Source organism: Didymella exigua (assembly GCF_010094145.1).
Source record: "Didymella exigua CBS 183.55 unplaced genomic scaffold M421scaffold_31, whole genome shotgun sequence".
In the NCBI taxonomy this organism is placed as follows: Eukaryota; Fungi; Ascomycota; class Dothideomycetes; order Pleosporales; family Didymellaceae; genus Didymella; species Didymella exigua.
Genome location: NW_022984805.1, coordinates 289,586 through 315,920, shown reverse-complemented (window position 1 = coordinate 315,920; position 26,335 = coordinate 289,586). Strand labels below are relative to the sequence as shown.

At 55.1% G+C, this 26,335-nt stretch overlaps 11 protein-coding genes across 11 annotated transcripts; 5 read left to right on the top strand and 6 right to left on the bottom strand.

Moving 5' to 3' along the window:
- The first annotated feature begins 142 nt into the window (after positions 1-142).
- M421DRAFT_424073 (GatB/YqeY domain-containing protein) lies at positions 143-1,142 on the top strand. The gene has a single exon (XM_033593646.1). It carries the CDS (start codon positions 435-437, stop codon positions 993-995), a length of 561 nt encoding a protein of 186 aa, XP_033445524.1. The 5' UTR covers positions 143-434; the 3' UTR covers positions 996-1,142.
- Positions 1,143-1,991: 849 nt separating this feature from the next.
- Positions 1,992-3,606, top strand: M421DRAFT_70592 (uncharacterized protein; the record flags this gene model as incomplete). Its single annotated transcript, XM_033596720.1, has 3 exons — positions 1,992-2,885; positions 2,932-3,013; positions 3,062-3,606. The coding sequence occupies 3 exons, from the start codon at positions 1,992-1,994 to the stop codon at positions 3,604-3,606; spliced, it is 1,521 nt and encodes a 506-aa protein (XP_033445523.1).
- A 368-nt stretch (positions 3,607-3,974) lies between these two features.
- M421DRAFT_424072 (Arv1-like protein) lies at positions 3,975-5,465 on the top strand. The gene is made up of 3 exons (XM_033593645.1): positions 3,975-4,237; positions 4,287-4,340; positions 4,396-5,465. Exons 1-3 carry the CDS (start codon positions 4,049-4,051, stop codon positions 5,023-5,025), a joined length of 873 nt encoding a protein of 290 aa, XP_033445522.1. The 5' UTR covers positions 3,975-4,048; the 3' UTR covers positions 5,026-5,465.
- On the bottom strand, positions 5,230-6,316 carry M421DRAFT_263636 (uncharacterized protein). Its single transcript, XM_033588707.1, has 3 exons — positions 5,903-6,316; positions 5,770-5,853; positions 5,230-5,496 (listed from the first exon to the last, which is right to left on the bottom strand). The coding sequence occupies exons 1-3, from the start codon at positions 5,911-5,913 to the stop codon at positions 5,364-5,366; spliced, it is 228 nt and encodes a 75-aa protein (XP_033445521.1). The 5' UTR covers positions 5,914-6,316; the 3' UTR covers positions 5,230-5,363.
- Positions 6,317-8,514: 2,198 nt separating this feature from the next.
- M421DRAFT_32173 (uncharacterized protein) lies at positions 8,515-9,243 on the top strand (the record flags this gene model as incomplete). The annotated part of the gene is made up of 1 exon (XM_033589298.1): positions 8,515-9,243. A coding segment is annotated over one exon (729 nt), but the record flags the coding sequence as incomplete, so codon positions are not given.
- A 129-nt stretch (positions 9,244-9,372) lies between these two features.
- Positions 9,373-9,811, top strand: M421DRAFT_263620 (uncharacterized protein). Its single transcript, XM_033588706.1, has one exon. The coding sequence runs from the start codon at positions 9,501-9,503 to the stop codon at positions 9,771-9,773; it is 273 nt and encodes a 90-aa protein (XP_033445519.1). The 5' UTR covers positions 9,373-9,500; the 3' UTR covers positions 9,774-9,811.
- M421DRAFT_263671 (uncharacterized protein) lies at positions 9,718-10,986 on the bottom strand. The gene is made up of 2 exons (XM_033588708.1): positions 10,869-10,986; positions 9,718-10,811 (listed from the first exon to the last, which is right to left on the bottom strand). Exons 1-2 carry the CDS (start codon positions 10,878-10,880, stop codon positions 9,849-9,851), a joined length of 975 nt encoding a protein of 324 aa, XP_033445518.1. The 5' UTR covers positions 10,881-10,986; the 3' UTR covers positions 9,718-9,848.
- A 1,076-nt stretch (positions 10,987-12,062) lies between these two features.
- On the bottom strand, positions 12,063-16,608 carry M421DRAFT_70499 (uncharacterized protein; the record flags this gene model as incomplete). Its single annotated transcript, XM_033596713.1, has 9 exons — positions 12,063-12,434; positions 12,504-13,468; positions 13,514-13,606; positions 13,815-13,912; positions 14,308-15,084; positions 15,131-15,395; positions 15,443-15,515; positions 15,563-16,360; positions 16,411-16,608. Coding segments are annotated over 9 exons (3,639 nt in total), but the record flags the coding sequence as incomplete, so codon positions are not given.
- Positions 16,609-16,839: 231 nt separating this feature from the next.
- On the bottom strand, positions 16,840-21,440 carry M421DRAFT_264065 (ATP-dependent bile acid permease). Its single transcript, XM_033588710.1, has 4 exons — positions 20,901-21,440; positions 19,382-20,847; positions 18,308-19,333; positions 16,840-18,260 (listed from the first exon to the last, which is right to left on the bottom strand). Exons 1-4 carry the CDS (start codon positions 21,220-21,222, stop codon positions 17,139-17,141), a joined length of 3,936 nt encoding a protein of 1,311 aa, XP_033445516.1. The 5' UTR covers positions 21,223-21,440; the 3' UTR covers positions 16,840-17,138.
- A 1,610-nt stretch (positions 21,441-23,050) lies between these two features.
- M421DRAFT_263845 (uncharacterized protein) lies at positions 23,051-24,115 on the bottom strand. The gene is made up of 3 exons (XM_033588709.1): positions 23,482-24,115; positions 23,270-23,434; positions 23,051-23,214 (listed from the first exon to the last, which is right to left on the bottom strand). Exons 1-3 carry the CDS (start codon positions 23,820-23,822, stop codon positions 23,172-23,174), a joined length of 549 nt encoding a protein of 182 aa, XP_033445515.1. The 5' UTR covers positions 23,823-24,115; the 3' UTR covers positions 23,051-23,171.
- A 673-nt stretch (positions 24,116-24,788) lies between these two features.
- M421DRAFT_424065 (uncharacterized protein) lies at positions 24,789-25,901 on the bottom strand. Its single transcript, XM_033593644.1, has 2 exons — positions 25,499-25,901; positions 24,789-25,445 (listed from the first exon to the last, which is right to left on the bottom strand). Exons 1-2 carry the CDS (start codon positions 25,729-25,731, stop codon positions 25,061-25,063), a joined length of 618 nt encoding a protein of 205 aa, XP_033445514.1. The 5' UTR covers positions 25,732-25,901; the 3' UTR covers positions 24,789-25,060.
- Between the last annotated feature and the right edge of the window lie 434 nt (positions 25,902-26,335).

Below are 26,335 nucleotides of genomic sequence, written 5' to 3'. Positions count from 1 at the left end.
GTGGAGATGGGGTGGATGGGCGCGGCGGCCTGGGTGAGAGCGAGCTTCAGGTGGTGGTTCGGGATAGGCGCTGGCGTTTAGGCGCAGACATCAATCGCGCGCAAATGCGGAGACGCTCCAGAAAAAAGGAATGCGCGCCACGGTTCGAGTCGTATGCGGTGCTGGACGACAATTGCGGGTGGACGATGTGCCCGAGTTCAAAGTTGATGGACAACAAAAGAGCTTGCTTGGCGCGATGACACGACAGGGATGATGCTCTGGCGCGTCTAAGCTTGAGCTTGTTGGTGGATGAGGGTTGGCATTCACTCGAGCATTGACTTTCACACAAACAAGACGGGAGTATTTCACAGGACTCAGGAGGCGTCCACCACAGTATCGATCAGATCAATCAGCGATCGGCCCATATCTTCTTCGACACCCGCACGTCAGACACCATGGCGCTCTTCAGACCCTTGATGCTGCGCACAGCTTTCTCGACCTCGCAATCAATCTGCATTCGCTATGCTGCCTTGCGCTACGCCTCCACATCAACTTCGGAGTCTGTCGTCCTCCCGCGGTTGAAGGACGACCTTAAGACCGCGATGCGCTCGAAGAACAAGCCTGCGCTTAATGTCATTCGCGCGCTCCAAGCCGAGATCATCAATGCTTCTAAGACCGCGAAACCGATCGAGAACGACGGCACGTTCTACTCGCTAGTTCAGAAGCAGATCAAGGCTGCGAATGCCACGATCGAGGAGTGCAACGCGGCGAAGCGTCCAGACTTGGTAGAGAAAGAGCAGGCGCAGCTAGACGTGCTCAACAAATACGCCGAGGACATTCCCAAGGTGTCGCAGGAGGAACTGAACGGCCTCATCGACCAGGCGATTGCTGGGTTCGAGGAGGCCAAGAGGGCGTACGGTCCCATTATGGGCAAGGTCATGGGCGCCATTAAGGGAAGGCCGCACGACGTTGAGTATGTGCAGAAGAAGATCGAGGAGCTTGTCGGAAAGAAATGAGTGCCAGGACGATGTTTTCCGACCGTACAAATGTAGTATATCGTGCACCAAGAAGGTGTACCTTGTAAGATTAGAATGCGAAGAGGAAGGCATGCTGCATGGTGTCAGACGCTTCAATGTCAACACGTATTCTGCACTTGTGCAATTGTTTGGTCGCTTTGCAAAATGTGTCTTGGCAAGGGCTTATTAGAAGGCTGCCAGTGATCCCTGAGGTGCCGCAGCCACATAGATATGTATTGACAGTCATTATGAGAATAAAGGCAGCGGCGCCGGACCGCTCGCGTGGACAGAGACCATCTCGGAAGCTGGAGTTGTTAGCGCGCTGTCGAAGACGCAGCAGTTCACGCATGTGGCTGAGGCTGAGAGTCTGGCTTGCGTTTGTACCCGCCAAACCTTGTTCGAAATCGCAATGACGTCAGGCTTCAACCTTCACCATGCACCTCTTCGGTTTTGTCCGGTGACAGCATGGGAGTAGGGATAGCCTTGTAGCAACTGAAATTGGGCAGTGTCGAGTCTTGTGCATGTGTACCCTAATGAACTCCAGGGTCTGCTCTTTGTCACATTGTCATTTCAGGTAGGAAGCCCGAACAAGGTCGCAACTGCCCAACTTCAAGATATGCCCGAACTTCATGCATGAGGCACTTGATTTCCGCATCTGAAACAGCCCGCAGAGGAAAAGCCAGCGGCTATTATGGCCCGGCCGCAAATCACGGCGCAGGCCTATGCAGGGGAGGGGCGCTTGGGCGGCGACGTCATCCGTATTCGACCAAGGTCGCACCCACACACCATCAGCACTCCTAGCCTAGCTTGCGACGATATATTCGCAGCCGCGGCCCCGTTTTCTTGCTCAACTCTCGAGTCGACTGGCTTTTCTGACACAACTTTGCGCCTACAAGTCGAACAGGACTTTCCCCGCGGACATTGCGGCAGCACCCCGCATCACAAGCTATTACATCAAAGAGGCTGGGACAGCATATCACTCGAGATACTACACCCATGGCGCATCGCTCTTCAACCGGTAATCTGGCCAGCCATGACGACGAACCACAACGCGGAGGCCAGCGCTGGGATCGCGACAGATTCGAGCGCATGAGGGGAGGCAGGGGTCCTCCCAGCCGCGACGACGAACACGATCACTTCCGTTTCCAAGAACATGACCGCTTTCCCGGAGGCCGCCGCGATATCGACATCCACGAAGACTACGACCGCCGTGGTCCACCAAGCAGGCAACCTACCCGCGTCGCAGAGAGAGATCGATTCTTCGAGGAAGACCGTTTCGAGCGTCGCGCGCCTCCCCGCCGCAATGATTTATTTGAGGAGCGAACACCTTCTGAGGTCGCAAACCAGGCACTTGCGCCCTACCGCAGGAAGTCTGTAATTGACGACGACATAAACATCGACATCAGGCAACAAGTCTCAAGGCCACGGAAGCCTGCGCGACCGCAGTACATTCGCAGACAGTCATCTCTCGACACATTTGATCGCCGACCACTACCTCGCTATGGAGATGTTGAGAGAATCGAGAGGGAGGAGTACCATGAGTATCGCCCACCTGCCAACGTCAACATTCCCTTGCCTATTCGTCAGCGCCGGAGGTCACCGGACCGCAGGCGGTTCAGAGAATCAGACGAGGATCTTGCTTATGGCGACTTTGCAGGCGGCCGAGGCAGAGAGCGTGAGGAGTTCCGTGAGATCGAAGTCTCTAGAGCCAAGAGCAAAGTGCGAAGAAGCAAAAGTGTTGCAGGCTCACGGCGCAGTTCCTCTTCTGACAGTGTTTCGGAGATCCAGCTTCCACGCGCAAATTGGGGCAAGAGGGGCAAGACAAGACTGCCGAAGCGATTGGTCAAGAGACAGGCGATCGTTGAGCTTGGTTATCCTTTCGAGGAAGATGTAGGTAGCTACGGTACATTTATGGGTGCTTTACTGACTGGAAAAGGATGACTTCATCATCATCACGCGTGCCCTCGAGAAGGAGCATATCGACGAGTGCATCAAGATCAGCGAGAACTACAAAGAGGGTACGATAAGCACACGTGCATTCAACCTCTTGACTAACACCAGTGCAGAGAAAACTACATACGTCTATGAAGAGCGTATTGAGGAGACATCCGCACCTCCTCCACCACCACCGCCAGAATTTGTGGCAGCGCCTCCACCGCCTCAGTCAGTCTATGCAGCACCTCCACCTCCAGCATCTGTCTACGCGGCACCGCCCCAGATGTACGCAGCACCACCTCCACCGGCCTCTGTCTATGCGGCTCCAGCGCCTGTACGCGCACCAACAGTCTACGAGCCATCAGTGCGCAGTATCTCACCCCCCAGACATGAGCACGAGAGGTATGTCGAGATCGAGCGCTCAGCAACCATGCATGGACCAGCGACGGCGTTCTTGCCTGAGGGGCGCCAGTTGGTTCGCCAATCAAGGGAAACCCGCACAGAGCGCGACATTCGCGAGGAGATACGTTCGCTAGAGGAGGAACGCCAACTGCTCAAGTATGAGCGCGGCGAGGATTACGATGTTGTGTATGAACGCCGAGACCGCCCCAAGGAGGTCGTTCGTGTTGACAGGGACAAAAAGGGTAGGTTAGCCCTTGTCCGCTCGGCCCATTAGAACGCCAAATTGATACCCGGTAGGACGACGCGATCGCCCGAACCCCAAAATCATCGCAGCTATGATGTCTACTCTGACTTGAGTAGCTATAACAAACACATGCTTTTAAAGAACTTGTTTGTAGAGGTAGCGGACACGTAGGGATACCTGGGCACGGCGCAAGGCACGGCTTCTTCTAACGAGATGACGGCTGGATGTTTGAAGATGATTTCGATTCGCTCTTATCCGATTTCGGGTTGGTAAACCTATGGAGAACGAGTTGTCATATAGACACGAACTGTACGATCATGAATCACGAATGTTACGCATGGCAGTGCATCACCGGCGTGACGGACATGACGTGCTCTTAATAACTCCACTGTAAACAACACGCCTGCATCACACACCTCGCTCCATAACCCCACTTCCGCACCCACAGAGCCTCACCAATGGCTGCACAACTATGCCCATCTGCATAGAGTGCCGCTACCCTGTCAAAACCCTCTACACCGAGTACTCGAAAGCGGACGACCGCGCGCTAGGGAAAGGCGTGCGCCTCACACAATGTCCGCGCTGCAAGAAGTTCGCCGACAAGTATGTCGAGCATGACTTTGTGGTACTCTTCATTGATCTGGTTCTAATTAAACCGCAAGTGCGTAATCATTCTAGGACGGGCTTTGAAAGGGAAGCTAATCAGACAGGTCTACCGCCACCTCCTCTTCAACCGTCTTGGGCGGGAGGACGACAGGTTCGACGTACACCTTCCCCCTCACACTCTCGCAAGACGCACAAGATCGCTAACACACACAGCGCTCCATCCTGCGCCTCGGCATCCTCCTCCTGCTCTTCGACGTCTACCTGACATGGGCGCGCATCGAGAAGCTGCCCCTCCCTCGCTCGTCACCACACCACACCGCGACCGCGCAGACGCTCAAGAACGCAGCGATCCTGCAGTCCCAACCCCTGGTGCTCCAATACCTCTTCTTCCTGCTCCTCGTCATCCTCTCGACACTCGCATTTCACCTCCCCATCCGACTCCTCACATCCCTCAATCCGTTCAGGCTCCCAAAGGCTATACAGCCCTACTGGACAGGCATAGTACCGCACTACCCGCACCCCACGCCCCTCAGTACCGCGCTACTGGTTAGCAGCTGCACGAAGCTATTCCCCATACTTCTCATCATCTGGGACTACGACTTGCCGAGTAGTGCGACGGCGGTTAGTTGGGCGGTGATTGTGAACAATGTGGCGGCGCTGGAGATTCTCATGGATTGTGGGTATGTGAGGGCGGGCGTGCTTGTTGGTGTTGGCGCGGGGCTGCGGTGGGTTGTTGCTAGAAGTGTCGTCACAGAAGCGGGATTGGGGAGCGGATGGGACGATGAGGGCGTGCTGGGCAATGTGGAGGGGTGGGTTAGAGGTATGATGGGTATAAGCGCGTGAGAGACCAGCATAAGGATATGATACCCGTTTGCATTTCTGAATCGGGCTGGAGGTGTGCGAGAGCAGCTCATGTTGGAGCTTGAGACATGTCACTTGTGGTGTGCAAGATATTCGTACGGGCGAGGAATTAGCAATTGCAATGCTCGGAATCCCTCATGTGATGTTCGTACAGCCAAATTCCATTTTAACGCCTAGCCAACTATACAATGCGCTCAATTCTCGAAGTCCCAGCCCTACTCGCGTGCCTGTGATCTACGCACACGAGCGTTGTGGCCTCAGTCTAGCCGGCTCCTCGTCCGTGTATTTGTATTCATGAAGTACAGCAGCGTTCTATTCCTCTACCCTTGGTTGTATTCCGGTCGCAGGTCGTTTCGTACAGGCGAGATGAGAGGGTGCAGTTGTGCGAGGAATGTGATGGCCCACATGAGGTACATAGCGGCGGCCGAGAGGACGAGGGTTGATCGCCAGACACTGCCAATCGCATGTTAGCTTAATCTTCGTGTGATCACGGTCCGTGATTCCACGGGCGCGCTGCGATCGATCAGGGCGAAGGGTAGTTCCAAATCTAGTTGCGAGGTCCTGAAGAGCCCAGTGTGGCATCCCTCCTCCATGATTGTGAAGCTGGTGGCAGACCTGGCGCCTTCATCGATGGGGGAGGCGGCAAGGATGGTGCGGTCACGGCGGTAGGTCTGTAGCCGGCGATGTATGGGAGATGTCATGAAGGGTTAAGGAAGGTGAACATACGTCTGGTTTTCACCCTTAGGTGCGAGGAACCATGCTGCCGCGCAGAAGACCGCGGTAACGAGAAGTCCGATGAATGGTGCCCAGCTGCGTCTGTTAGCTTCGATGCGTCGGCTCGGGAATGGCGCATTCGTACCCGTTCGCCATACTGTCTTTCACGTGTCGAGAAGTCGGGAGGAGCGTTTGGAGGCGGTAATTCGACGATGCGGCGATGCGGTAGCCTGCTTGAGGCTCGAATGCGATGACGCTTGTCGCAGCGAATGCTTGGCGCCCTAGTCGTGATGCGCTCTGGTCTTTTCACCGGATAGTGCTGATCCAAGCATCGATGCGGTCATCGCTGTATTGGGCCCTGAGGTCGTTCCATTCTTATTTGAACTACACAATCAACTCTATACCTTTCTCATTCGAGTCACTATCAGAAGGACACAATATTCAGCCCCGGCGCACTCCTAATCTCTAAACGGCAGAACCTTCCTTCCGGATGTGTTCAAAGCATGCGGAGCCTTACTTCAACAATGCTTTTGGCCTCACCTTCCGGTTTGAACGACTGCAAACCTACAAATCAGCTTCAGCGTATGCACCAGGCTGTCTGGAGTACAAGATGTTGACATGGAACCTCCCCGCACACAGTACTTATACCTCCTCGTGCATTGTTGAGGATTTCTCGTTCTACAGGCTTGTCCGAGAGTTTCTGTCAAACCTCACTGTGCTGGCAAGACGATACTTTAGCCCTTGGAACGCCGGTGAACGCCCTATTTGCTAGGAGGCTGATGTCCAACCCCGCGCTGCGACGGCAATCATACTACGCGCCATCCCTATTGATTCGTATGGTTCACCAGGCTGCTCAGCGTATTCATGTGGTGGAACGCACCTCTGCACTCGGATGAGGCTTGCTACTCACCAATTGTCCCACCGGGTTTCGGTGTGATATCGTGAATCCTTTCCCAAAGCTGATGAAAGTGGGTGAGAAGGCCACGCCGCCTTTTCAGCTTCTGCCCTGCATTGAGGGTCATCGATGGGCCCCCGCAAGCCGGAGTGCAGCTTCGGATATCAAGGAGCTGGAGTTCCAGAACCTTTGCTGTAGCCGGGCGGGCAGCGGCTGGGAAGGACGAGCGCAATGCTCTATGAATAAGAGACTCTTTAACGTTCACCCCGACGGGTTCCGGCCGCATCACTATGAACAGACCGAGCACTTCATTTTGAAGTTCGATTTTCAATACGGCGTGTTGTCCATTCCCGTTGCTCCTGCCCTGGACCTGGACTTCCCCCAAACTATCAGATGCCATTCCATTGCTACCAATCTACTACACAGCTTCACCGGACAGATCGCGTTCTATCTTGAAGATAAAGCGACCTATCGGACTAGCTTACGCCTCTCACGGTGGGAGCTTGACCAAGCGACGATAGTGCTACAGCCTTGTAAAATGCGCTGGCACGCTTAGTTGCAGGCCTGCATCTATGTGCGCTCCTGCCATATGCACACTGCGGTAAGAATTCATTCAATCGCTGCGAATTAATCTCTAGTAACAATTGAATGAGGCGAGGATTCCATTTCAAGATGCACATACGCTATCGATCTCCGCTTACATTCACGCAGGTTCTCAATCGTCGAGCCAGCTTAGCAGGTGACCTGACAAACGTACGATGAGTCAAAATCTGTACCTTGGCTCTATACTTCCTGAGGTCTATCCAACCGTCCTGTTGGGCAAAACATTGCCATCAACTTACCGAGATGTTGTACAAGTTACACAATGTTGCACAGCGGTCTTCAACCAATCGATGGCATTCCCGACATTTTTCAAGCAGGCAAACATGTTGCTGAACGTCATACATATCGGAACTTTTGGGGCGGTTGCCTTACTAGGCATTGGTGTACGCTGTATACTGCAGCTCTGAAAGCGGATACCGGTATGCTGAGTGGTCGCCCCGCGAGCTAAGCGCAGCGGAGAGTACGTTTTAAGTTCCGCTGGATCCGCTTCCTGTTCAAGTTGCACATTTCAAATTCCCTCGCTTCCTGCTCTCAATCGTTGAGCATCACATCCTGCTGCCAAAATGGATTTTGATGATTTGGTGATAATCGACAATGACTTCACTCCCAGCGCGTCTACTGACATCTCTGCTCCTGCGAAGCTAGACCTACCGGAGAGAGACATCGACTCGGATGAGGAGTCAAACAGTGATTTGCATCCGATCATTCATACGAACACAGAAATGCTGAGTGGCAACTATCGATATCACAACTATCTCCGAGACACCAATGACAACTGTGCCTTCTGCCACGACTTCCTCCTTCAGGCTTACCGTGAGGGGCGTTTCCGGGCTTTTACCTCACCACCACCACCACCGATGACTTCTGTGGGTCGCTGTAAATTCATCATGATCTTTTGACTGACCACGCAGCCTCTACCGCCGCCACCGCCTCCTCCACCGCTACCGATGCCCTTGAATCCCCCCGTGAGTCTTAACCTCGTGACTTCAATACACCAACGGCCCAGCACTGATCCACAGTAGCAAATACCTATCTTATCACCGCCACCACTACTTGCAATGCCTCCGCCGCCTCCACCGGTAAGCACTGAGGTCGCTGAATTATTTGATAAGTTGCTGACTGCGAAGCCGCCACCACCGCCGCCACCGCCGCCACATCCAATTGTGTATTGCCCTCCGCCACCACCACCACCACCACCACCACCTCCCGAATTCATCAGCCGTATTTACAATGCCGATATCGAAGTGTCGTCATCCGAAGCTTTCATTCCCGCAAACTACTTCGATGAAGGCATCTCATCCCATAGCAGAATAGTCCGCATGCTGCCATTCCGCCGCAACGCATTTGTGACATTGCACCGCGCCCAGGCCACTGATTTGAAGGCGTTTGAGTGGCTGCTGAAATACGCTTCTACCGAGACGTGGTACGAGAAGCCCAGCAACGCCGTTTTGAAGCGGATGAAACACGCAGAGCTCGCGGGGAACCCGGCAGACGAGCTCCCAGTGAGTAGCGCAAGGGCGACCGAGATGCAGACTCCCAAAGTGTGGATGTCGGCTGCTCTCACTACGCCTGCTGACGACGACGTGAGCGAGTGTAGTGCCGAGCACGCTGCTGAAAATATCGCTCTCTCCTTTCCCCAGACTTGCCAGCAGTGCACGGATGCAAAGTCCGAAGCCCTTGAGGCCACAGACTTGGTGTACTGTCTTGTATTCAGCAGCTTACAGGCCCACGACTACATTGCTCCTTCCGGTGGCTCGAGCAACAGCGTACGCCCGATCTATATGCTTGCCAAGTGCGGGAGCAGGGAGGCGGCTGTTGCTGAGATCTTCCATACTACTGGGCTCAATGGTTGGAGTCTGGTGTTCAGCTGCGTCATGAGGGCTGACGAAAGTATCGAGGAAAGAGGCGGAAAGTTCAGAAGGGTGGACAATCTGTGGATACTTGCTGACGGCGACGATGACGAGGAATCCGTCAAAATCTTCTACTAAGCATGGCAGATATTCGGGGTTGGCGTTTGTCGTTTCTTTTCCGATTGATGTTTGGGGGCTATACAGGCCGCTTCACGTTGCCATGTGCTCGAGCTTGCACCCAGCGGGTCGTGCCGAATGTTTCCGCGCTTGCATAAGCACGAGGTTCGTGGTCGCCTTCAGTCGTATGCAGTGCATACTCGGCACTGCTGTGCGGCTGCTGTCCGGTGTACAGTGTACATGGAGACCGTTGAGCTGCACCTACGACCGGTTGGCATATGCCGGCTACAGACAAGCGCAGTCGCACTGACACTATGCTCGTCTTGCCCAGCGCTTGTAGCCTCACTTACCGGTGCCACGATCATCCAATCATGGCGGACCACGATAAGTTGCTTTTTGATCCCGGTCCCTCTTGCTTCTTTGCATCCTCCACGCTCATTATCATAAGGTTTTCTTTCTGTTCAGTCTTTTGCTTTACGGAGTATAGCGTCCGGACAAAGGGATACGTTGATGGATATGCGACTGTCATAGCGTCAGGCGTCTATGAATAATCGTCAATTATAACGAAATCATGATACGAATCCATTGCAGACACAAGGCTTAGGGAACGTAATGCTGCAAATCTGCTACCGTTCATCAAGTACCTGCATGAGAAAAGCGTTCTTGATGCTGCACACCTGTTGCGGCGCACATCCAATCGAAGCCCGCGCCGCGGCTTCATCTCCGTCTCCTCGCATCTGGGCAATAATCGTCGCAGCCGTCTCGCATGATATCTCATCGGTGCTTATAAACGGCCTCGCTGTGCTCGATGGGGCTGTCGTGATTGGAGGGCAGAAACAGTCAGTTGTGCTCGGACAGTCTGGGTCCTCCATGGTAACCTCAGGCGGCGGCCTTGGGGGCGGGCAACAGCCTTGACTCTGTGTGATTGCCAGCGTGCGCTCGGGGAAAGTGAAGGCTGACAGTCCTTCTTGTGGTCGCGACGGTGGTGAAGAGTCAGTCTCGCTGGGACTCGCGTAGTACGCTTCGACTCTTTTGCAGGCTTCGACGGACCTGGCCATGATTGTGGCTTCTACTTCTAGTTCTGTTGGAGTCTTGGTTGTTGACCCAAAATGTGTTTCTGACCCGCATTTTGCTGTTGTGGAACTCGCTGAGATTGGTCGCCTCGCAACCTGCACTGGTGGTCTGGGCAATATCGGTGAAGGGCGAGGGCTGAAATCCTGAGAGTAGGCATGGCTCGAAGGCTGTATGCTTAACGAGCGCGGTCCAGCGTGGACTGGATATGGGTTCGAAATACTGGGACTCTTCACACTCGATGTTGGTGTTTCTGGTTCAGAAGGACCTTCAGTCTGCTCGCACGAACGGAGGAAGGAATCGATCTCGTCTCTCAAGATGCCGTGACGAGTAAGCAGAGAGCGTAACCTCTCGTTCTCCTGTGCCACCTTGCGGGCTGCCCGTTGCATTTCCAGCGTCGCAGTGACTCCTTTCAGTTCGTACCCTTGCACCCGAGTTTGAAGATCCTTGATCAGGTCCTTCCGCCGTGCACGTGAACGCCTTTGGTTGTCTCTGATCCGGATGGCGTCATCGACCTGCTGGCAGCTACGTTAGCAACACGATTGGCTCCGCCAGCGCAATGTGTGTATACCCACATTCTTCGACATCTTGAGTGAGTATCTTGCATGCAGAGTCCAGCTTTTGCCGAGGATGGTACTTTGCAGAGCGCCTTAAAGGCCAGGACTAAGCGCTCTTCCGAGCTCGGGATTGTCTGTGCACGCACGCTAGACGGTGTGGCAACCACTACGTTCACGTACTCCATCATCGATCGTTCTCGACCTTCCTCTAAAATGGTTATTGCGTTGCAGAGTCCCAGAGTGCCACATCTAATGCATCGCCGTTGATACCGAACGATGCTTTACCACGTCTAGTGATCCAACCTCTGATGACAATTTCACATATGCAGGTCCATTGACGATCGGCCTCCAAATATTGTGCTGGCAATTGGTCTCGCATGTCACTGGTGGCGCTCGGTGCATTTACGCTTGTGGTTTGTACCCGCAGTGCAGTAATACTTGCTGTAAAGACGGTAGTCCTGCCTCAGACGTTGGGCTTTCGCAACAACAAGATGTGCAAGGGGAGGGGACATTGCAGAGTAGCGTTGCTCTCGACAGCACATACGCGCCTCTCTCCACGGAGTCAAGAACCGTACCGCACAAGCTAGTACGCGCATTTTTAGGTAACGCTGCCATTCTAATAACTGGGAACCTGGTCGAGGATCAGATGCAGCTCAAATAGGGACTACAGACAATGGTACAGGTTTTGCTTGCACTCTGCGTGCGCCAGTCATCCTACTGCTTTAGCGGCTGGGATCAGAAGCGGGGCCATGGCGGTCTGCTGAGATCGTTTCGAACGCCGATGACATGGTGTGAATACGAGAGAAAGATTCAGACTTCCAAGCTTGGCGTAGTCGTTTTGTGGAAGTGTAGCGGGATGATGACGTGGATGCATCCAGGCTCGGGTACGTGAGCGGCTGTTCGAAAGGGACGGCGTAGTTATATTCTAAACATGGCAGAATCCCAAGACTACTTCTAGGCTTAGGAACGTGAGCTGTACGAAAGAGACGGCGTAGTCACATCCTAAACACGGCAGAATCCCATGGCTACTTCTAGGCTCAGATACGTGAGCGGCTGTTCGAAACGACCAGCGTAGTCGCATCACAGCATCGAGGCAGAACGTTGCAAAACCCTCCAGGCTCAATCCTCGATTCTAAAAAGCGCCAACATGCATCGCTAAATCCAACCCCTCTTCCTCTTGCACCACCCCAGCTCTCCGCTCCCACGCGGGCCTCACATAAAGTCCTCTCTCCAATGACTCCTGACCTTCTGCCACGCATCCCGCTCGGGCCTGCCGCCCAGCTTCTCCAGCCCGAGGCCGCGCTCAACCCACTCCTGGCCGCCCATCTCGCTGAGCCGGCTCAGGGCGCGCGCAAACGCAAAGCGCTCCTCGTCGCCGGAGAAGATGCTCGAGTTCTTCAGCATCGTCATGTTCATGCCCAGGTCGTCCATGAGGCTGCGCATCGCGTCGTCGAGATTCTCGCCCGCGTCGGCCGAAGCCGGGAGCTGCCCTTTGGTCGTGGATTGGCTCAGGGCGTCTGAGACTTCGTCCGCGGAGAGGAAGAGCTGGGTTAGCGGGACGGCGGTTGTGAGGACGAGTTTGCTCTGCGAGGGTCAGCTGCAGGCCCGGGACAGGAGAAGAGAAAGGGAAAGAAAAGAGAGTAGACGACTCACCCGGCTCTCGTACAGCGCGTCGATGAAGGTGATGAAGCGCCGCGCCAGATCGCGACTCTTGTGGTTCATGCCCGGCACGTCCGTGATGATGAAGGCCTCGTACTCCTTGCTCAGCTCGAGGTAGTCGGCGGCGCCCGTGGCGCGGCCAATGATTTCGTCGAAACTGAACCACGCACACTTGCCGCTGGCCTTGGGGACGATTATGTCGCGGCCCCAGACCTGGTGCGTCGCGCTGTGCGGCGGGTCGTGCTCGAAGTCGCCGAGGAAGCGGAACCAGCGCTCTGCGTGCGTCTTCGCCGAGGCGTCGAGCGGGTGGTGGTACACGCCGCTCGGCGGGCGCGGGATCTTGCGGTAGTCGGTCTGGCTGTCGAGGTTCAGCACGGTGAGGCGCTGCTTGAGCAGGTTGATGCAGGGGATGAAGGATTCGCGCTGGATGCCGTTCTTGTACAGGTCGTCCGGGTGGCGGTTGGAGGTCGTGACTATGACGGTGCCATGTGCCATCAAGGCTTCCATAAGGCGGCGCAGGATCATGGCGTCGGCGACGTCGGTGCATTGGAACTCGTCGAAGCACAGGACGGAGCTGCGCTCTGCGATGTTGGCGGCGACGTAGGGGATCGAGTCCATGTCGTTGCCGTGCAGCATCTTCATTTTGTGCAGGTCCTTGTGCACTGACTGCATGAAGGCGTGGAAGTGGATGCGGGTTTTGCGCTCCATGCTGGGCGGGAGCGTGTCGTAGAACAAGTCCATCATCATCGTCTTCCCGGATCCCACGTCGCCGTACATGTACATGCCTTTGGGAAGGGAGGCGGGGATCGCGGGCATGGTGGATTTGGGCTCCGAGGAGGAGAGGAAGGAGAAGAGGGACTTCTTGGGCGGTTGGAGGGATTCGATGGTCGGCTGCTGGACGGGCGGTTGCGTGTAGTCTGCGAGCATGTCGTGGAGATCCTGCAGGTTCTTGATAATGTCTATGCATGTTAGCAGGAGGTTGTGTGGGGGAGCGGCTGCGGTACTTCTCTGGTGCTCGTCGTCTCGAAGCCGGCCTGATTCGACGCGCGCATCGTACTCAGCAATGGGCCCGTGGCTTCTTTCTGGGTCTGGCGAGTCTGGACTGATCAGTTCCGTGTCGTCTCAAGCGCTTCCAGTCCACATACACTCTTGCGCCGCCTGTGCGTATCCTCTGTAGGCAGGTAGTGAGGTTTGTCGAGCAGCACGCGCAGGCACCGTTCTGCTGCCAGCACGCCCGATCCCCGTATTCCCAGCAGTCCTCAAGCTCCGCGCACAGTCCATACATATCGACCTCCTCGCATGCACTCTGGCGCTCGCCCCAGTCGCCAGAACCCTCCTCGGCGCAGTGGTGCGCGAGAGGGTCCTGAGCCCGCGCATCACCCCGGATGATGTCATGTTCGAGGCTTGGAAGGGGCAGAAAAATGGCACAACGCTTCGCTATATCATCGCAAGCATACAGACAAAATAGCACTCCCGGGGGATATCAGAACAGCTGTTGATTGTCAAACACGCGAGCAAGAGCAACCAAGGTTCACAACGTTTAGCGTAGCGCGTGGCCCACGCGGGTCGTTTTCGCTGGACCCTCGGCATCGGATATAACAGGCGCAAGCACGGACGTCGGCAATTGAAGATGCGCCGAAGTCAGCCACAACATTGTCGCCAGTGAATTCGTAACATGTGATATCAATGTCCACCTCCGTACACCATCAAGTATCTCCAGTGAATTCGTAAAGACGTGATATCAACACCTTCAGCGCCATCTCATTAACCCTCCTCCTCCGTCCCCACACTCTCATACCTCTCCCCAGCGGCCCTCGCATACCGCATCCTGGGGATATCACCAACATCAAACAAGCGCGTATAATCGACGCGCTCGCCGCCCAGCTTCGCAAACCCGCCCTCTCTGCGCCCAAATACAGGCGCCCCATCGCACCAGAAGTCCTTGCAATTCGCGACGACGCCGCGAGAAAACGGGTTGCCGCGCGCCTGCCGCTGCGCCCGGCGCTGATCCGCATTGGATCCGTTCAGCGCAATGGCGACGAAGGTGTCGAGCCCCAGGAGCCGCTTCCACTGGTCCCAGACCGAGTGTTTGGGCTGCGGACGCTTGGGCGCGTCGCCCGTGTCCTGCCCGGAGCCGAAGCCGTTGGTGGGAGCGCTGCCCGGTGGGCCTGAGCCCGCTGCGCTGCCAGCGACGTCTTGCGATGTGTCGCCCGTGGTGACGAAAGAGGTGACGGCCTCGGCGGCCGTGTGCGAGTTGAGGTGGCCGCGCATCGACTCGTAGGTGGTGAGGTTGCGCGCGATTTGCAGGAGTTGCACGCACAGCAGCATCGTCACCCAGGTCAGCTGGAAGGCGGCCCAGATGGAGAGGACGATGGTGAAGGGGTCCTTGTTGAGGATCTCGCAAAGGTCGTCGGAGAGGACGTTGCAGTCGTCCTCTTTGGGTTTGGGGAGGTGGTCGAGGTAGGTCCAGGCCAGGCGGAGCCAGGACAAAATGCCGAGTTCCAGGAACACGACGTAGAGGACAAAGTGGCGATGGTTGTTGTTCGCAACACAGTTGTTCACCCAGGGGCAGTGACTAGGCATGTTAGCCGTGCGCAGGACTCGACGTCAACGGCACCTACTGATCACTCTTTGCCACGCAACGCTCGCAGCGCTTGCAATGCTTGCTGCGCAGGGGTTTCCGGACCATGCAGTTTACGCAAAAGTGGTGTTCGTCAAATTGTCGTAACTCCATCAGCTCGTCAATAATGGCCTTGGAGGCGCTCCTGCTTGCCGACTTGGGCACGAAACCGGGGTCGGAAGTCATGGTGAAGAAGTAGAAGTAGGCCGTGAGTGCGTAACTGGCTGCAAAAAGAATGTTGATGAAAAAGGAGTCTCGAATGGTTCCTGCTGAAGTTAGACATGTCCCGGTGCGCGCACGATGAGGAGAATACCTGGCAGAACCGTCGTAACATAGCGCACACCGACCCAGAACAGGGTGCTCGCGAAGATGCCAGCAAGAAAGGGCTGGAGAGAATCAGTATCTGTGCAGAGCATGCCAAGACCAGACGTACGCTGTGGTGAATGTTCCGCATGTTCGACGGCCCCCACCGCAGCAGCTTCTGCGCGGCCATCTGCATGGCATAGCTGCTGATGAGCGACAGCGGCAGGCCCACAAACACGGGGTAGTAGCTGACCAGCCACAGGGCCTGCAGCAGAATGGCAAACGGCCAGAAGAAGATGAAGCGGCTCAGGAACCACCGCGAGTCCTTGACAGCAGGAATGGGGAACTCGGTCGGACTCGCATCGGGCCTGTAGCCAGCCTCGCTCAAGGCGCGGCGCCACTGGCGGGTCGTGTTCATCTCCTCGGCGGTCATGGCGGGCGTCTTGCCGTCGTTGTTGGTGGCGAAGCGGTCGGCGCCGTACTCGAGCAGCTTCTGGATGCTCCCCTGGCTGCCCTTGACCAGGGCCCAGTGCAGCGCGGTGAAGCCCTGGTCGTCGGTGGCGTAGACGTTGGCGCCCCACCGCAAGAACAGGTCGACGCACGACGGGTAGCCCTTGTAGGCGGCCCACATGAGCGGTGTGTGCGACTGGGAGTCGGGGATGTCGACGGGCATGTCCTGGTGGAGCAGCAGCACGAGCTGGAAGACGTTGCCGTCGAGCGTGGCCGAGTGCAGCAGGTTGAAGCCCTGGTCGTCGGTGAGCAGCGGATCGGCGCCGTGCTCGAGCAGCAGGTTCACGATGTAGTAGTTGCAGCGCTTCGCGGCCCACAGCACGGGCGTCGCGACGGCATCGCCGCCTTTGGCGTTGAGGGGCGCGCCGGACTGGATGAGGAAGTGGCAGAGCGCGTAGTGGTTGTTGATGGCGGCCCACTGCGCATGGTCAGTACCGGATATCGCGTGTGTGGGCGGTGGTGACGCACATGCAGCGGCGTGATGCCCTGTCCGTCCGTGTACGTCGCATCGAACTTGCCGCTGTCGAACAGCTTCTGGATGGCCGCAATCTCGCCCAGCCGCGCCAGCTGCATGAGGTCCTCCTCGACGGGGAGGCCGGCCGTCTTGTCAGCCATGTCGGCGAGCTCGAGCTGTCCGCTGCTGTCGCCGGACGCCATCTCGGGGGTCCGCAAGTCGGCCAGGGATCCGGGCGGAGGTGGCAGAGTGGCTGCTTGTGCGCACAGAGGTAGTCGTCGTTGGTCGGGGCCGTCACTGCGCTATGTACATGGCTCGGGAGTCGTATCGAGGACCGGTGAGAAGCGTCTCGCGGGCTGCGCATACAAAGTAGTCAGATCGTGAATTGCGCCAATGCCTTCCCTCGCAGACCCCTGCGCTGCTGCGCCTGCCTTTCCGAATCTGTGACGGATTTTGTGGCGCGGCCGCGCAATCCCGGAAGCCCGGCTCACCAGCCTCTTCACCGTACGCGACCAACAAGTGCATGACTCGGAGCCCAGTCACGTGCTGCTGCAATCACAGAAACACCATGTCCCAGGTGTAATAGCTACTCTTTCTACCCAAACGACACAAGGTTCTTCTTCCACCCAAACGACACAAGATTCTTCTTCCACCCAAACGACACAAGATTCTTCTTCCACCCAAACGACACAAGATTTTTTTTCCACCCAAACGCCACAGACACCTTGCATGCCGAAGCAATTCACGCCAACATGCCACTGAATTCACTCCCCTCCTGCAGCATTTCCTCGGCCTTGCCCGCCATGACCAGCTTCCCCTTCCCGAGCACAACACAGTAGTCCGCGTTCCTCACCGCCTCCAAGCGATGCGCAATCGTGATCACCGTGCTCTCCCTCATCTCCTCCCTCAGCACACTCTGGATCCGCTGTGCCGTCTCAAAATCAATGCTCGCCGTAGCCTCGTCCATGATCAGCACCGGACTGCGTCGCAGCATGGCGCGCGCAAGCCCCACGAGCTGCCGCTGCCCCTGCGACAACCCCTTGCCGCCGCCCTCGATCGGCGTCGAGAGCGTCCAGTTGTGATTCCCGGCAATCTTGGCGAGCACCGATTCGCACGCGCCGTCCGAGTATTGCTCCAGGGGGTCGAGGTTCTTGCGCATGCTGCCGGGGAACAAAACGGGTTCCTGCGCAAGGAACGTCACGCGGCTGCGCAGGGCTTGCTTGTTGACCGTGGAGATGTCGACCCCGTCGATCAGGATGCGGCCGCTCTCTGGGGCCATGGTGGCGAGCAGGGAGAGCGCGAGGGTTGATTTGCCAGACCCCGTGCGGCCGATGACTGCCGTGTTGCTTCCGGCTGGGATTGTGAGGCTGATGTTTTGAAGCGCGGGATCGAGATTCTCCGCGTAGCGGATTGTCGCGTCTTCAAAGGTGATGTCGCCCGTGTATGTTGGCCAGTGGGCGGGAGGGTCGACGACGCCGGGCGCCTCCTGCTCGAGGTCGAGGAGCTCGATGACTCGCTCCACGCTTGTGAATTGCATCTCTAGCTGACCGTAGATGCGACACATGTACTCTGTGTACATGACGAACCTCGAGGCTGTGATGAGCACGAAAGCTGTCAGGCCCGGACTGATGCCCGTATAGATAGCAATCAGCGTCATGACAAGTGTCGCGCTCGCTGACATGGTACTGAACCGGAACGATAGCCATGCTTGCAGTGACCAATAGAAGTGATCGTTCTTCTGGAACTTGTCCACGACCTCGATGACGCGAGCCTGGAACCGAGGCTGGGCATTGAACGCGCGAACGGTGGTCAGGCCCTCGACGAGGGCGCCGAAGTTGGACATGAGCGGGGATAGTGACACCATCTGAGATTGTTAGCACTTGGCAGCAGGCGCCTGGAAACTTGACTCACCTCCAACCGCCTCAAGCTTTGAGAGGTAGGCAAGAAGCGGTAGAAATTGTAGATGAACCCACAACAAAGCAGCAATCCGAAAGCGAGGAAAGCCGGCGTCGAGGAGAGAATGACCACGATACAGCTGACGAAGCCAATCATCTGCCATCCGAAGATGGTGAATGCAGAGCTTAATCCACCATCGACCGTGTTCATATCACTGGTCAAGCGGTTCATCAGACGTCCGACCGGTGTGACGTCGTAGAATCTGAATGTTGCATGCGCGACCTTCTCGACCGCCTCTCTGAAGATGGCTTTTGCAGCGTGGTATCCAACACCGAACATGATCAGGTTGGTCCACCAGAACAGCACGGCTGTGCCTGCCACAAACAAGAAGAAGCCCCATAGCCACGGCACAACGTTCTCGGTAGGTGGCGGTAAAAAGTCGAAGATACCATCCTTGTGCACATCATCGTAGCCCTCCCCCCAGGCTTTGATGAACCACGTTTCTGCGACATCGAGAAGACGGAAGAGAGCCATTACAACGATCGAGATAGCCCACCATCGCAGTGTGCCAGCCTTGATATAGCGCCAATATACCTTCAGCTTCACGCCACCCTCGGCACGGTGCTCGTCTTCAATAAACTTGTCAGGAATGGCTGCGGCTTGCTCTTCCTCCCGCTTCTTTGATTCCTCTTCTGACAGCGACTCGTTAGTTTGTGCTCTCTTGAGTGCGTTCCTGTCGTCTTGCTTAGTGGGTTCGTTAATGGTCGCGCGTCCGTGGTCTAGCTCCACCCACTGCTTCGTTAGTTCGTGGCAGAGCTCAGTGCGATGCGTGACCAGGACTGTGACTCGGCCCTCAACCAATGAGCTCCCAAGCAGCTTGTGGACGATGAAATCGGCAGTTTGATGATCTAACGCGGAGAGTGGGTCGTCGAGGAGAAGCACTTTAGCCTTGCTGTATACAGCACGCGCAAGCGCGACGCGAGCCTTCTGTCCCCCTGAGAGCCCAATGCCGTTTTCGCCAATGTTTGATAGATCACCGTGCTGTAATCGTGTCAGCTTTGAATCTCTTCAGTGCATCATGCAACTCACCTTGAACTCAACCATATCTGGGATGAGCGCGCAAGCTTCAAGCACATGCTTATACCGCGTCTCCTCATAAGGCTCCGAAAAGAGGATATTGTCGCGAACGCTCATGCTTTGTAGCCACGGTGTCTGAGCGCAGTATCCAACAGTCTGATCAGGTCGAGTGAGCTCTCCTGCGGTCTTGTCGAGCTCTCCAAGCAGAGCTTGAAGCAGTGCTGTCTTGCCAGCAGCCACCTCGCCATACACGACAGTCAGGCCAAGCGGGAACGACAGAGTAATGTCCTCAAGAACGTTCTTGTCTACTCCCGGCCAAGCAAACGATGCGTTCTGCAGACTCAGATCGGCAGAACCTTCGGGGACAACAGCAGAGTCCTCTTTGTCAGGCTCAGCCATGAAGGCTTCGATACGACCCATCGCGACGTAAGCGTTCAGCAAAGTCGTTATGAGCGGAGGCAGAGCGCCAAGGTACGACTCGAGTAATCTGAACAGATCGATAGCGGGAAAGATAAGATCGACACTGAGCGGCTTCCCAGCCAACTTGGTGAATGCATAGAACGCAACAGCCGGGAAGAGACCAGACCCAAACCTCATGATGAAAGCAAGAGACGTGTTGAAGATGATCTGCAGAACGCGCAGATGCAGCTCCGCCTGTCTTGACTCGAGGATTCCCTTGAGCCATGCTTCGTGCCACCCATACCAGCGCAGATGCCTGATCGACTCAATGAATTGTGTGGTTCTCTGCAGCTTCTCGTCGGTGGCCTTTCTGCGCTTCTTCTCAAAGTACACTTGGTAGCGTGCAACGACGACACTGAGCAGTTGTGTGACAGCAAGAGCAAGAACACCGAGCAGGCAAGACCAGCCAAGCATCCGCCAAATGAGTAGAGTAGACCCAATGACTCCCAGTGGCTTCACGACAATGTCTGAGAACTCCCAAAAGCGCTGCGCGATTTCGTAGACATCGTTCCGCATGAGATTAAGGATCTTGCCCATGGAGGCAGCTGCTGTCTCCTTATCCTCCTCTTCTTTCTTCTTCCTCGACACAAGCGATCGAATCTGAGACCAAAGTCTCACAATCCGGCTTTGTGGAGCACTTTTGACGGGTTGAGTAGATGCGCTAGCCTCCCCATTGGGCTCTGCACTGGTCTCGCCATCAGCATGGCCGTTCGTGTGGCCGTTCGTGTGGCTATTAGTATGACCATTAGTAAAACCATTTGTCGAATCTTCCTTTACTTCCTGCTTCGCCCCGAGGATTTTGCGGTTGAGGGTCTTCTCGTACAGCATAGTGATCAACTGACCCCGGGACCTCTCGTATGCGCGTCGCTGGTACCAAAGGTTGAACACGTTCAGTTGCGTGGAAAGTAAGCGCACGAAAAGTGATATAAAAGCATAAGTGATTGTCGCACTGCGCGGTGATCCAGAATCTTTCTTCATGGAGCTGAGCACCTGTTGCAGTAGTATTGGTGTCAGTAGAGCTGTTGGAGGTCAGACGTGATTCATCAAGTTCGCATGGTACCTTCTGACTTACTCGCGCAAAGTCGCAAAAGGTTAAGGCTCGTGGTTCGCAAAGCGTCCATGCCGTTGGCTATGAAGATCCTGCGTGTCACAGAGCCTTCCAACTTTCGAAACGCCTCATGTAGCCGTGCGTGCTTGAACTCCCATCCAAGATCCCACACATCTTCGTCGTCCATCTTCCGTGTGATCCCTTTCTGAATCAGAGGCCCCATCCACGACACAGTCATGTACTGAAGTGGAGTCAGGTTGTCCTCTGGAGTCCTGAGTTTCACTGTTGGCGGACCGTAGACAGGGCTGATATCTTCCTTGGGAAGATTCGGGTCCCGTAACGGCATGTTTAGGATGACAATGATGCCTATAAACGCTACAATGGGACCAAGAGCGAGTTGGAGACCTCCAAATTGCGAGATTATGATTGCCAATTCTGTAAGTAGAATCGAGGCGAACAGAAAAAGCAAAGACACGGAAGCTTGTCTTGGCCGCTCCAGGATGATGATTGCAATTGTAAGAGCCTGTGAGAAGGTCAGCAAAATGAACGATATGGCGGACGGAGCATTTACCCATGCAAGCGAGGGGAAGACAAAAAAGGTCGCGATAACGACAGGAAAGTAAGCGCTGCTGATCTGCTGAATGAGGCCAAAGGACGCAATTGCTAGTAAGCCATAGGTGGACAATGCGAAGCGGTGATGACGCGCATCTTCAAGCTCGTCCGTCTCCGCCTTAGACTCGCGTAGGAACGGCTTCGTCCATCGCGGGCGATATGGGTCGAGGAGCCGCAATGTGTAAGTCAACAAGACCAGAGCTCCCACGACTGCTGGTATCATAGATAGATACGGGAAAGCGCAAGGGTTGAAAGTAGCTGTTCGCGAATCCTGTACAAATTAGCTTCATATCTCTCAATGGCGACCAGTCTACTTGCCCACGGATGGCGGCATTCTGAGATTGGCGATATCTCGAATACTGGGCGATGGTACTTTCCATTGTTCCCATGCGCCAACATCGGCGTCTGAGAAGAAGCCATAGCTCAAGCGTGGCGACTCGCAAGGCAAATAATGGCCGGCGTCTATATCAATGGCGACTCCGCCCCTCTGCACTCCAACCAGTCAACAATCGAGTCAACAGGCAGTATCATGAGTGCTCGCAAAGTTTGCGGAGCAGGCAGCAATGGAACGGAATGTTGAAAGGTTGTCGGTGTGGAAGTGAGCCGCAGGCATCGAGAGCGGCAAGGGCGTCACTGAACGGGCATTAGCGCGTGTCGTATTGGCTCGTATTGGGTGGATGACTTCACGATGCAGCGGCTTCTTCAACTTTGAGAATTGCGGTTTCAATCGTTGGTATTGCACAAATATGCACTTCTAATGATCTCTTCGAGTTGGGGGGGGTTTTTTTTCGGCTGCCAGCCGCCATTGGGACCGATCGGTGATGGGTGTCAGCGCGACAAGACCCACCTGGTCACAGCCTGACAGGTATCCGAGTGCGAGAATGCTCAAGCTCTTCATTATTGATAGGGCGGCAGCTCAACCAGTCAATCTTCGGATCAAACAAACTCATAATCGTCAAACGGATATGAACAACCAATAATGTTTGCCTATATATGAATGCAGGTATGAACAGAGAGTCTCGTACTTTGGAATTGGGGATCCCTGATATCCCGAGTGCATACTCGTGCGCGTATTTACAGTTCCGATCCTGGTCGTTGAGGGTATCACAGTTCGTTCAATTGGTCTTCGCCTGCGCATTCATAGCCTGTGGGCTTCCATCCAGCTCGCTCGAGAATGGTCTCGCCTCATGCGCTTGCTGGTAGTTTGCGTTGTTCTCTGCATATGCGCCCTGGGGTAGCGGCGGGCTCATACTTGGACTCGGCGCATTGTACACAGCTTGTGGCCCCGCATGTCCGCCCTGTTGAGGATACTGGTTGCCGTACATCGAGATCGGATTCGGCGACGATGCTTGGCTGACGGGTGATTGTGGCTGGGGAGCCCATGTATTTTGCTTGCCATCAGCGACACCGAAAGGAGCCATTCCAGCGCCTTGTTGCTGCATAGGCGGTGGGTAGTATTGGGGTGGGGAGTTTGGACCTGTTGGCGCCACGGGCCCCGGGTTATACGTCGCTGGTGGTGCTGCGGCAGTCGATTTCTTGGACTTCTTCTTGCGGATGCAGAACCATGCGAGGAAGCCTATGAGCGCGAGACCGACAAGTGGACCGACGACGACACCGGCAATCCATGCTTTGCTTGACGACTTCCCTTCTGTAGGGACCGAAGCATTGCCATCGCTGGTGCCATCAGTTGGCGTCGCCGATGCGCTGGAACTGGATGATGTAGGGCCTATACGCAGTCAGTCCAGCGATCCTCAATAAGCTCAGTTTAAGCCATACTCGACGTAGTTTTCGCTTCTTCTGGCTGGACGCGGTAGTACGACCAATTGACACTGCTAACACCACAGTTCACATTGGTCTCTGGACTCGCATCCTGTTCATTCTGGTACATGTAGGCGGTGTTGCAGACAGTGAAGCTTCTCAGTGACGGATCGTCGTAGACGGATGTACTTCGACCGGTCAGTCGTGTAGCCCTTCAATGCACCAAGACACGTACCATGGGAAGGTCAATGACCCAGTGCTTCCAAGAACGCTACCATCGTAGATCAGGCTGCCGCTTACGCAGGCTTTGGGAATGTCGCAACCCGCAGAGGATGTTGCGCAACATCTCCAGTGACCGGCGCTTTGGAAGTAGGTGACGTCTGTTTCACAATTTTGAGTCGTCCAGGTGCCGTCGAACTCAACCCATCCCATGAAGCGATCATTGTTCTGCTTCCTGAACAGCTCATAGTTGGGGCCAGGAGTGATAGTAGGGTCTGCCGCAGAAGCTGACGGCGTGACAATGGATGCAAGGCTGCTCGCGAAGAGCGCCGAGCTGGCCAAGATCTTTCCATGCATGTTGAGCGCTGCTACGTGAATGCTTCGGAGAGAAAATGAAATTGGAGCTGAAAGAGAGGCCACAAGCCGGAGGCAGTGAAATAGATAGCCATCAAGCTCCGGGAGCCTTCATAACATTAACTCTCCACAAGCCTCGGGCTAATTGATCCATGCCAGCAAGATCCTCAATGAGAAGACCGGTCAGAGCCTGCCGCTGTCTCATGAGTGCGAATGCAGTGCCCCGGGTCCAATGAGATGAGGCTGTAGGCGGAATAGGCTCTGTGGCGGGTCCATACGTTCGTATTGTCTCTAGAGCTGAACAACATAGGATGTCGTGGCACCCACGCGGTGGCTGCAAAAGGTAATTTGTGCTATGCCAAGTGCGTGCTTAACACTGTTTGGTATGGTGTGGAGGTGTAGGCGCAGGGGCTTAGCATACACAGCGCAGGGCTAAGCGAACGGCTGTGAGGGCTGAGGTGTGACTCGGATACAGAATGTTTTGTTTTCCAACATCTGTTAGACATTGCACAAATAAACAAGCACTTTTAGTCTGGCACAGATGTATTTGCATGGACGAGTTCTTACCAGTTCCTGAGCGTGTAGGTGTTCTGATTGTCGCGCTGACGGCGAGACAAGGCTGAGCTTTCCTGATGCCAGCCGTTGGTTGACAGCCACAATTGACCGCTTGAACCCGTCATTCGGGCCGCGGGAAAGAAAGACGTCCGGCCAATGGCCCGGCTCGCTTGTTTATGCCGGATTGATCATAGGCTAGGCTGTCGCGAGGTACATCTCTGCCCTCAACTTGAATGCTCCCATGTCGAAGGAAGAGCGTGATCTACGCGTCGGTCCCTCATATGTACAAAGGCACTTGGTTTTCCCATCGGGCTGCGATGGCATCCACAATCCGCCTGGATGTCTGCAAGTGTGGCAGGGTCTAAGCCTCTCGCAGTATCATTTCCCCTATTGGAGCACACTAGCCGCCATGGCGCATTGGTGTCGATCAAATGGAGCTGCCCGTCCGGTGGCATGATTTTCTCGATGACTTTCTTTCCAAGCATTCGGCGTAAATGAACGATCCAGTGCTGGTAAGCTGTCGACATTTCTGTAAAATGCTAGTGATACCCAACACTTGTTAAGTCAAGTGATTGACACTATGTTGTAGATGTCAACACTTGCAAAGATATCCCCCTGAAGCCTCTACAAATGTGACTTTATTTCAACCCCTGTCTGTACCATGTATAGTACTGTGTGACTTGCATTTACGACAACCTTATAGAAATGTTAGGAAAGGACGCCACTTGACCCTGTGCCGATACACGTGTCGCAGACGCCACCCCAGCGCTGGAACCGCTGTGCTTCATGCTAGGCACAAGCGCGACTGCATGTGCATAGTCGCCGTCGTGAGATATGCTGATCTCGCACATTTGGCCGTCCAGGGTCGTTACATCGAAAGGCGCCTCCTCAGCCGCCTCTGCGTCTTCGGCTTCGCGCAATGCTTCGTGTAGGATGAGACCTTCCGGTCTTTGACTTTGATGCTCCTGCTGTCCAGCGCCATTGACCGGGAGGATGACGATATGCTGGAACCCTCTCGTATTCTTATCTAGGTGATCACAGGCTTTTCGGCATGCCTCCTTTGCTGCGAATCTGGTGTTGTTGGTCAGCTGCATACAGTCAAGTAAGCTACTTGAACTCAGTACCTGCCCGCGAGAAAATGTGAAACATTTTGAAGATTACGGGAAACGGCCTGATTACTCCCAAATCGCCGACGGAAGTAGGCACGTTCAGGATGCGTCAGGATCTTTGACAGAAATTGTTCTAAGGGCCGGCCTGCGTTGCCGTTTTCCTTCGCTTTGATTATTTGAGCAATACGCTTGACATGGCAGAGATCTGTGCCAATGCGGAAAGGATGAGGGAACGGGCGAAGAGGCATGTTTCTGAGAGTTGATGTGCTCAATCTTTAAGCTCGCGAGGCTTCGACATACGCGACCGCCTCGGTCTTGGCAGGGTCCAACCAAAAACACTGCGGGACGCAACTCCAGTACGTCAAGAGGACTCGCATGCGCTTCAATTAGCAACATCACTGTTACCACGCAATGCGATCGTAGAACAAAAGATGGCAGAAAAGTAATGTCAATCCCTGCGTAACGTAAATCCCGCCCTGCCGCAAGAAGTGAGCAATGGTCCAAGTCCAAAGGACAATATTTCCGCACCTCCTCAGTTTGCTACGGTAGCGATCTGGTACAAAGGTTATGGGATATAGTATATATTGTACATAGAGAGCCATCACAATACGAAAAATACACTGTTGTTATCACGTACATGCTACTTCGGCAAGACCACCTCTTATCGCACTAAATACTACTGAGCAGTCTAAGAGTCTGCACTAAGCCGTATTCATTTTAATACTCATATCACCTTGAGAACCGTCCTGTAGGACTACATAGCCACCCGACGCCTCTGTCAAGCGTGGTACGTAGATTCATGCGCTGTCGCCACACCGGTTGGAGCTTTGTTCCGTGAACGCATTCCATATG